Genomic DNA, 11695 nt, shown 5'->3' on the forward strand with positions numbered 1-11695 from the left:
TACAAATAATTATTATTTATTAAAAACCATTAAAACATTCAAAAATATTTTTAGTCTACTCTATAACTAGCCTTCAAGGCTGTATTTATTCTATTGGTTCTTAAGTCTAGGATACTGGATAATATAAAAAGTTATTCATTTAGTTAAAATAATAAAAATTACAAACATTATTGACTTACAAAAAGTATAAAAATATAGATTATTATATGCATATTATATATTAAAAAGGTTATTATTGTTTTACATTTTCTATCTCCATGGTGGACGCTCATAATTATAGTCTTTTCTGACGGCCGAACGTGATACGGATGTAGATGCTTGCGTTATATAAACTGCATTTACTTACATAGAACAAATAATAAAAATAATAATATAAAAAGGTATTCATAAATATATATATAAATTATTGTATTACATTTGTATATATTTAGTTATTTAAAAATTATCCTTATGAAGATTTATTAATAAAATTTGTATAGTTAAGCAATTAGGCAATCTACATAATACTATGACCGGATGATCGATCGTTCGCTAAAGAAAAAAAGTGACTACTAGATTGTATGCTATAAAATATTCATAATAATCATTTTATGTATAATATAAATTTTCTTTAAAATATCCTGAAACAGTTATGATGTATTGATATAATAAAAAAATCAAATTTTTTTTTGCTTAAGATTAATATTAGTTGTTTTTTTAACTACTATGAAAATATATTATTTGATTTAACTCCCCCCCCCTGAAGATTTGTTCTAGCTAAACCACCTTGTACATATAATTTATCTTTTTAATTTTCTGACATTTTTACAGAGATACTTGCAATTCTCAAAGTATCAACTTTATATATATTTATACTATGCGCACAAACTCTATATGTAAATTTTTAAAATTAAAATTCTATAAATATCCAAAATATGTTACTTTGCCATAACATTTGTAACGTTTGAAATTGTATACTAGTGTAATAAAGCTTTAAAACCAATAAAGTTATTTTAAGAATTTTAATATATTAAAGTAATACATTATACAATATGTAGCATAATTTATGATATAATATGTAATGCAGGTATTAATAGTCAATGCATGGTGTACATGTAAATCCTAAGTAACAGGAAGCCTAGAGCAAAGGTGAAAACAACAAGTATTTTACCTATTCACAAAATACTGCAATTCGTCAGTAACGGGAAGTTATATACGTCATTGTTAGAACCCATATAAATATACAGGTAGAGCACATAGTATAATTTAGAAAATAGTACTAGTCGAAGGTCTAGTGAACTTATGACTGTGATTGTGATGTTGAAATTATTTGAATAAAATAAACCTTACTCGGCTTACCCTATCAAAAATATTAAACATTTCATACAAGTTATCAAAATATTTTATATTAGCTAGTTTAAAATATTAAAAAGTTAAAATGTTGATAAAATTCATTATCAAAATGTTATTTATAATCTATCATGTATTAAAATGAAAACACTTTTTTTCGAAAAAACTGTAGCTCCGTCCCCCAATATCAGATTTCCGATCCACGCCTGCTTGAATGATTGACAAATAAAAATAAAAATAATTTCAATCACGTTTTTAGAACATTTTTTAAATGTTTATATCATAAATTTAATGACATTAAAAAAAAATTTAATATTAGGCGGTAATTATTTTAATTGTATATTTATACTTTTTATTACATGTTACAAGTTAGAATATATTATTATGCGTACTTGTGTAACGTCGATTTTCAACAGGCACAGAAGCTGACTTCATTTCTAAAATAAGTTTTTCCAACATAGTGCAAACAACTGGCGAATCCAGTATAGTTCGCCGACATATTGGACATGATCTGTTATTACGCATCCAATTTTTTACGCATTTGAAACAAAACACATGACTACAATTCAATTCTGATGGCTAGAAAAATACAAAACAAAAAAAAAACAAAAAATAATAATAATAGTTAAAATAATTAAATTAAATATTCATATTTTTTACACACTATTTTTATATTAAAGAACTCACTTATGTAAATATATTTTAAGAAAATTGTTAAAAACAATAAAAATTATCCTAGCTTATGAAAAAATGAAAACAAAAGTTTGAATATAATTACATTTAATTTAATCTATAACTAAACAAACATTTTAAAGTTATACTAATATTAACCTTGCTATTATTTATTATAGGTAATTTTTAATCACAAATTTAATAAGTATTTTCAAAGGATCACGTCTTTTTTTCTGATTTTTTAAATTATTATTCCACTAAACACACAGGATTTAAAACTTAATACCTAATTTATTTTTAACAAGATGTAACTGATTCGTGTTGAGTGAATTATGAGTGCTAAAAATGATTAATTAAATATTTACAGTTAATGGGTAGTGAAATCAAAGTCATTCTGTTGTCGATACGTGACGCAAATCATATAATACCTAATACCTACTACATATATAATACTTATTACCTATTACCTATGTATATTTTACATATATATATATTACATGGTTAGGCACGTTTTTTATAAACAAATATTAAATATGTGTAGGTAACGCAATTAATATTATATATTGTGTATAGTTCTTAAGTTTAAAATACGACTACAATCGAGGTCTTTAGATCGCTTAATGCAGTGATGTAATGTATATCTTGTGTGTACCTATGTCCTATATACCGAACTCCTGGAGTTCTCAGAGTTATGCAAACGTGATATTTCTTTTATCAAAGACTACATGTCAGTAAAGTAGGTATTTAATAACGTGTTAAGCACGCTGTTACAAAAACACGCATTTAGAAAAAAAATATTTTATGTTCACAAATCACGAATTCACGAATACATTAACATTTAAAACAAAACATATTATAGAAATATACCATTTTATCAATTATATTATTTTATTTTTTATTACTATAATTTTCTTAGTAGTTGGAAACATGTTAATTTTTTTAAATAGAGAAAAAAATATTTTATAATTCAATATAGGTATAGTCGTATAAATAGACGTATTATACTATATTGGAGTTTAAATGCAACTATTATGCAAAACAGTGTATAAATACCTTAACAGTGACATTTTTTAATTTATTATACGAAAATCCATGAATATACGTAGGTATAAATAATTTATATATAAAATCTACAAACTTATAAGTAGAATAGAAGTAGGTATACATAGACCATACATAATAGCTATAAAGTATTGCTTTGAGTGTAATATCGTCTATCGACGTATATTTATAATATTACCTAAGCTTATATTTATTTAATACAATTCTGGTTAAAATTTCAAAATACTTCATAATAATAAAAATTTGTAATAAGTTCATAATGGTATATTAATGTATTGATAGAATGATAAAATTTGTTTTCTATCACAGTATACCTATATCATTATATTTTCCAAATTCTTTGCCTAAAATCTATTTTATATTATATACTTTTTTCAATCTCAAACCAATTAATTTAGATTATAATATCTTATATCATACTTTTAAATTTTTAAACATTTTTAAAAAAACCATAATTATTTGAAAATATTTTTATTATAGCTTTTATAATTTGTTATAATTAAGTTAATATTTACAACAGTACAATCAAATTACATTATTTCTAAATTCTCCGGTGAATGTAAGATATTACCTACATATTTACTATATATTTGTACTAACAACTACATTAATAAAAACCTTTGCACTTTGTAACAATGTAACATTATACATAGGAATGCACTACATGGGCGTAACTAGGATTTAATAATTACAAAGGCTAGAGTTCTAGAAAACCAAAATTAAAAATAATTTGAAGGCTAATTGAGGCTAAAAAGTAAAATCTTATAGGGAAGCTAAATACAATACAGGGGGGCTAAGCTTCCCTAGATCTTCCCTAGTCCCTAGTTACGCCGATTACGAAATATCACCTCCAGTACAAAAATGGCAAAAATTATAACTTGTTAGACCCGGAAATAGTTTGAAATTAAATTGAAAAATAATTAGACTCCACTATAAAATAATACCTAGTTAAAACCTTATTAATCTATTAATAATTAATTTAGTGGAAACTATAGGTACACTTCAAATAAATCCAAATTAATATCGAATTATTTTAAAAAATACTATAGGTATAAACATTACAAACGTAATGATAACGTAAATTTATCCAGATTCCAGATAGAAAAGTAATCAAGTTGGTACTTTGAAGGTTCAAAATAAAAATTCCTCAGTTCTTTTCTTAATACATCGATCGGATTATATTATCAATTATGTCACTTACCAAAGTGATTACATTAAGCGGTGACCACAGTAATTGGGCAAGATAAAAAAAAAATGTGAAAATTACAATTAATCGCTTTTTGGGTTTTACGTAAATAATTATTTTTTGTAGGGACTTATTAATATTTTCAAAATATTTAAATTAATTTTAAGCTTTATTGCCTATTTTTACCGCAAACAAAATCACACCGTTGTTTGTTAAATTGATATCGACTTAAAAGTTAATAACAACAATATAATATGATTTAACTGTTTACTATTATAATAATTAATAATATAATGAGTTTTTAGTTAACGATTAATTAAGCCTACGGTATTAGTCATACTAAAAAAAAATTTACTGCATTAGTGCAATATAAATATTTAATAAAATATTCTTTTAGTATTAACTATTAAAGCTAACGGACCGTCCCCGCTCGAAATCATTTTTCGTGTGCAATGATGTATCATTGAATTCAGATTTAACACATTCGTTACGGTAAGTTACTCAATAACGACTCTACTCTTACTGCGAACTGTACAGCAGAGTGGCTACCTATTTGTCCACTTTTTTACTATCTATTTTAACGATTATTATTATTATTATTATTGGTATTTTATAGCTCAGCTATGTTTATAATTGTATTTTAAGCTATTGAATTATTGAAAAAAACATTTCTTAAACCGGCTAGGAAAATAGGTTTTGTACTTTTTATTCTACACGGAAAGAATCTTTTTTTTAATTTAGATATCTATTATTAAAATTAATTAATCAAATATATTTCTTTATTTTAATATTTATTTAATTGTTAATTAAAACCTATTGTAATATTTCTGGTATAACAGTAAAATGTATAAACACATAATAAATACATTTTTAACCTGGCTTTTTTTTAAATTGATAAGAGTTGCGCCATCTGGTGGTTGTCATCGACGTCATAGATTCTATAAAAAAATGTTCGCAAAGATTCGTTCGTTTTTTTAGACTTCGCTGTCTCTATTACTCTATTCTGTAATAGTTTTTTCTATTATTCATATTGTATACTTATTTTCCTTCTATTAATTTATTTTCATAATTTCAACATCTATAACTATCTTTCTATATCCTGCAAATTAAGTTTATTTAAAAATAATTTATATACATATTAATACATATCAATATTTAACAACCAAAATTGGTACATTCAAAATATGAATACAAAATTCTATACACGCTCTTACTAAGGAATTGTTTTTTTAAAATAGTCGAGTTCTTAAATTATTATTTTATTATAATACTTATTAAAATATACGTACATTGTTATTTGTTATAGTTTTATACTTATATAGTTATATAACTATATTCTATAACCATTAATTATACATAGTAAATACTATTTATGTATAATTACTTACATAAATTAAAATGTTTATCAGAATTAAATATTATATATAATTATAAGAAGTAAAGTCGAAAACGAAGAATTACGTAGATGCAGCAAAAAATAAAATTGTTCTTAATTTATCTTTATGGTGATTGCAATTTGCAGCACTTACAGACTTACATCTTGACAGTTGACAGCGTGTGTAATGGATTAACATTTATTCCTAAATCTTAAATTTCTATAAAACGAGATTGCACGATTTAAGTCTGCAGCTTTTAACTTACTGTTGTGAATTAGTGATCAAAATATCTGAAAAAAATGGTTTAAATACAATTTTTTCCCAAAGAATTGAAAAAATAATGTGGAATTCAGAGAATCCAATAAACAATAATTATAATATTAATAGATTTATTTATCAAAACAATACAATTTTACTATATAAACAAAAATATACAAGGTATATGTTTGCAACACTCCTTTAAGCATAAAGTTTGTTCTGGGGGGAGTATATACTATCTATGTTCAGTACAACATTAAGAGTAAGATACATGGATAATTAAACAACGAATATAACAATATTTTTAAATTTTTAAACGGTCTTATAAAAGATTTATAGTTTTAAGGAATGATTTAAATATATAAACATTTTTAAAATTATAAATATTATTATTTGTTGTCTACATATTTGAATAGCTGTAGGTATATATAGACTTTTTTATACCAAGTTGTTTTTAAAAACAGGTACACAAATATTAATATTCTTTTTGTAACGGATATTTTATCAGTATTATATACTACCTAGGTTATGCTTAAACCTGTAGAAACTTAATAGGATATTTATAAAAAATAATTTATAAATGCATAGGACATTAAATTCTAAATAAACAGAGTTAGAATAATAGTTGATAATCATAATATATAAATTATTAATATACAATCAGCATAAATCACTTAAATTCTGTATATTGGATGAATCTTGAGGATTCTCCACTTTATTTATAAATAATTATAATTTGTAAAATTAATTATTAATTATTCACTATTCAGTATTTAAAATTTAGTTAATTATTGATAAAAGTTAATAAAATGTTACGTACAACGAATTGACAAATATAAAATCACAATGTCAAATATCTTTATCTACGTATAATGTATATACAAATTTTTAATTTTTTTTTTAATTTTTCGAAAATAGTTTTTTCGGAAATGTATTATTTTAATTTTCTTCAAATTTTTCATATTTTCCAATGCTTTACCTAGAACCTAACCTATTGTTAACCACAGTATAATAAGTTTTGGTAAAACAAGATTTCAAAGATTTGTTTATACTCGTATTTATTTTTTTTTTATTATGTAGAACAATACTTGTTTTTCTTAAAAATACGCTGATTTAGTCAAACATGTGTTTATCAATTAACTTAAAAACTTTAAGGACTATAATACTTAATTAAGACAATAAATAATTAGTAGATTAATCGTAGTTGTACAGATTTTACTGATAAACTTACTCTAAAATCGCTTTACTGTTCGTTAATACGACCCATCTGTGAATACGGTTCTATTGTTTGGTCTCCCTACCAGACAGGCAAAAAACAAGGTTGGAAAAAGTACAACATAAATTCTTACGTTACATCTCATTTAAATGCTCCATGCCTAGAGAACCTCACACAACTTACAATCCACTCCTATCTCTATTAAACCTCCAGACGTTGGAACACAGACGTATAAGTCTTGGCTTATGTTTCCTGTATAAGATTTTGAATGGTAATGTTGATTGTCCAGAAGCCGTTTAACCTTCTATACTCCCACTTTTAACACGCGATCGACAAACACTTTTTGTTTAAGCCTACAAGTTACTAACTATGCAAATAACACTCCCTGCAATAGATTAATGCAAACTGTTAATAAATTTAAAATTGATATATTCAGCTCACCAAATCTAAACTCATTCAAATCGTATTTTAATTACTTAATTCTTAACACTTAAACACGCTATGTATTTTTTTCTCTTCCTTTTCAATAACTATTGTACATTGTTTTTCTTTTTATTTCCATTAATATCCATAGACATATTTAATTATATTATATCTATAATTACTACTATTCATACTATTATTATTATTATTATCATTAATAGTTTTATATTCTACTTTGTTATACATTATCATAATGATTGTAATGTTGTTGTTTATTGTAATTTGTAACAGAGCCTTGCCCGTTTAATACATAATAAAGAAATAAATAATTTCCTCATACGTATAGGCTACGTATCATAAGGCTTCTATAATTTATTTTTTAGATGCTCATCTGTATTATAGCTATTTAATGGTTCTAATAAAATTTAAACATGAAATTAAATTTACTTAGATATCAATAGCCAATAAGGCTGAGATTATAATGCTACAAAAACTCACAAAATTTAGCTAAAAAAATCAAAAAGATCAAAAATCTTAAAAATATACTATTAAAAAGCGTATATTTTTAAGAGCTTAAAAAGTTTAAATAAATAAATTATTATTAATATTAAATATAAAAATAGTAAACCCATTATTTATTTTACAATTAAATAAAAATGTGTGTACAAAATATTTGTATTTATGATTAATTAAATATCATTATTTTAATAATTTCAAAGCACAGGTATAATACAAATTATATTGATACATATATTTAAAGTTTTGGTGAAATTAAGTGAAGAAATAACTGATTATCAAGTGAAGCAAAAACAATTTTTTTTTAAATATAGTTTTATAAACTATGATACATACAAAAAATATAATAATGCTTAGATTTAATTTTAAGACATTAAATTCCTAGGTGAACCACAGCCAGTGCCACAACTATTAAGTACTTAGATATTTAACGACAAGAGTTCACATTACAATTTATAGGCCACTGGTAGTCAACATGAATAAGTTCGCGAGCTACATAGACAAATACAATGTTATCAAGAGCCAAAATGTTTATAAAATACCTACATTTTATATAATTTGATAAATTTTTATAAATGTATACCAAAAAAATATTTCAGAATAATAATTAGTAAATTTTGATTTTATAAGACGTGAGCCGCAACTATAACAAGACTCGCTAACCCCTGGTATAGATATACTTGATATCTACTATAGAATATGATATATAATTAAACATTACTACCATGGTCCATGTTATATGACTTAGATATAATAATAAACAATTTATACGAATACCTTTCCATTTCAAATAAAATTCACTACAGTCTTAACAAAAATGTCTGATACTGGTTGTTATCAATATTATATAATTAGTAATTACTTACCTTTTCAAAAACATCGAAGCATATCGAGCAAGTTAGATCATTATTATCTAACATTTTTGTAATAATTTTTTTCTCCATTTCCGTCGGTTTTGATTTTAACTCTATAAAATAAAAAAAAATTATAAACAAAGTATGTATTTATTTATTGTGATGCATGTAATACAGGTAATATAAAAATTATTAACAAATATTATTATAGGTAGGTATTAACTATTAAGTATTTATATATATAGAGAGAAAAAAACACTTAATTTATTGAATCGATTAATATAAAATGTATACATATTTGTTTTGATACACCAACACACAAATATTTATTATATTATTTAAATCCATACTTGATACATTTAAAAATCATGTATTTTTTTATTAAAATAGTGTGATTTAATTAATTATTTTTTAAACTAAAAGGGTAAAAATCGTTTTTGAATTTTAGCTTGGAACTCTTATAAGTAGATTGCAAGTTTTTATATTATCCATATACCCAATAATTAATAATCTATTAATATAATATGTAGATTGTTCAATATTAAGTAATGAAAATCCATAAACAAGTAAGCTATATTTTCAAAATCGGAGATAAGATTAAAATAATAAATATCTTACCATTTACGATACCCACGACTAAAATATTAAACTAAATTAAATTGCACGATAATGATAAAACATATCAGATATTAGTGAATGTGAATTTGCATCATCAATTTAACATAAAATTAATATTATGCTAAATGCGCCTAAATAAAAATAAAATGTCAGTTTCTTAAAAATCTGGAATTAAAACTAAGATGTTGTTAACTTTTAGTTCATATAGATATAGACTGATATTATAATAAATTATATCATTAGTAAATCATAGTAAATACAACTGTATAATAATATGTTTTATATCTTATGAATTTGAACATGAATTTTGGTTATAACGTTTTCATTAATAATTAATTATCATAATATTAAGTTATGTGCATACTTCATATCTATATACTATACTGGCTATAGGTACTTATTCAAAGAGTCCTGTTGAAATTTAACGTATTTTGAAAAATCGATACAAAAAAAGGTACAATAATATAATAAACAAGTGAAAAACATATTACTTTATTATTAGAATTATTAAATTCGATGAAATACCTCACATTAAAAATAATGCTTTAATGTTATAAAAAGCTTAAATTAATAAAGTCATAAATTTATAATTAAAGAAAAGTGCATAAGTACTTATCAAGTAAATAATATATAGGAAGGCAATTATTATAGGTAGAAAATACTCATTAAAATTAATAAGCTTGAAGACATAATTAATATTGTTTGCACGTCTCATATGAATATAAAAATAAAATAATACAACTATCGTTTCATTGTTATTAGTTTATTAGTTAATAGTTATTATATTATAATCTACAATAATCTTAGTTTTGTAGTACCCAAGTATATAAACGATTAATCGTGAATAATTATTATTTTAATTCCGTATTTATTGGTTTACTCTAATCTAACCATGCAGTTTATTAATTAACAATATTAAACCGTAAAGAGAGATACAGATACCTCAGTTTAAACGTAGACACTTTACAGAAAAACAAATCTGTCGTTTACGTCAATACATCATATAAAAATAAACCACATGCAGCACTTACGTGAACTGTTTTGATTTGTCCGTTGGGCGCGTTGTCCAAAAGTCGCAACATTACCTATGCATTTGGCCTATAATTGATACACGCAGGTGATACACCGCCGATAATTCACTCGTTTTCCGGCATTAATAAATATTATAACTCGATAAATGTGAAAAAGCGGAAAAACGCTGAAGTAAACTCTGTGTATGACTATTGACTTTATTTACGTACCTATACTAAGTTTATAACGCTATATATACATCCCCGACGGTACACGAGACCGCGGCGCGAGCGACTTGAGTCTATGCGGACACTTAATCTCACGTCTACTACTCGGTGGGTGTACTCCCTTAAATACTGTACGACATAATATTATGCAATACGTGAAACAACTTACCCGATGTGGATGATGCTAAACTACTGAAGCGGCTTTTATTGGACATGTCAAACACTTAAAGTCTGAACGATCGACGAACGAACCACGCCACGAGCACCACGATTGTGTAATGACTGCAATGGATGTGTTATTGCCACCTGAAATCCATTCGACCGAGGTAGGTACCTACCTAATCGTATCGTGTCAAATAGATAAGGTAGACGACCAGTAATCGATAACGGCAGAGGAAACGTGCCTACTTATATATATGTATATCGTTGTAATGACGTTAATTATGAAACTCGACGATGTCGGGCAAGAATAATTATAAACGAGTACACCTATATGGCTATATGTAAAATGGTGAATAAAGCTCCGAATTATCATGTTTAGATTTTAAATGAAACGTATTATAAACGTAAAGTTATCGATACACCGTGTTATAACATCCTCGTTGGTATAGTAGGGGTCAAAAATTCAAAAGTGGCGGCTTTCCACATTCCAAATCCGGGGGTCTTTTTTTTATCCCGCAATTCATGAAAAATACAATAATTACCTATGTATACATAATTTGTCATCTCTAAAATATCGATATTGGCATAACACAGAGATGAAGTTCGCCCATTCCAGAGATTGCAGGTCTACACAAGTGATTTTTAAACTTTTTTCAATCGCGGCACACTAGCAACTTGTTACTACCTTTCTTTTCATCATTGTTTAATTGTATACTTATTGTATAACAGTCACTTATAGATTAAAAAAAAATTATTTTTTGGGGGGTTTCACTCCCCCCCCCCCC

At 24.8% G+C, this 11695-nt stretch overlaps 1 protein-coding gene across 2 annotated transcripts; it reads right to left on the bottom strand.

The window, feature by feature from the left end:
- On the bottom strand, positions 1 to 11035 carry LOC132926650 (RING finger protein 151-like). 2 transcript variants are annotated; one of them, XM_060991024.1, is made up of 4 exons: positions 10542 to 10911; positions 8905 to 9005; positions 1722 to 1908; positions 1 to 341 (listed from the first exon to the last, which is right to left on the bottom strand). In XM_060991024.1, the coding sequence occupies exons 2-4, from the start codon at positions 8980 to 8982 to the stop codon at positions 250 to 252; spliced, it is 357 nt and encodes a 118-aa protein (XP_060847007.1). In that variant the 5' UTR covers positions 8983 to 9005; positions 10542 to 10911; the 3' UTR covers positions 1 to 249. The 2 variants fall into 2 exon arrangements, with proteins under 2 accessions (XP_060847007.1, XP_060847006.1); XM_060991023.1 differs by lacking the exon at positions 10542 to 10911 and adding an exon at positions 10918 to 11035 and having other exon boundaries at positions 2 to 341.
- Between the last annotated feature and the right edge of the window lie 660 nt (positions 11036 to 11695).

This window comes from Rhopalosiphum padi, chromosome 3, assembly GCF_020882245.1.
Source record: "Rhopalosiphum padi isolate XX-2018 chromosome 3, ASM2088224v1, whole genome shotgun sequence".
In the NCBI taxonomy this organism is placed as follows: Eukaryota; Metazoa; Arthropoda; class Insecta; order Hemiptera; family Aphididae; genus Rhopalosiphum; species Rhopalosiphum padi.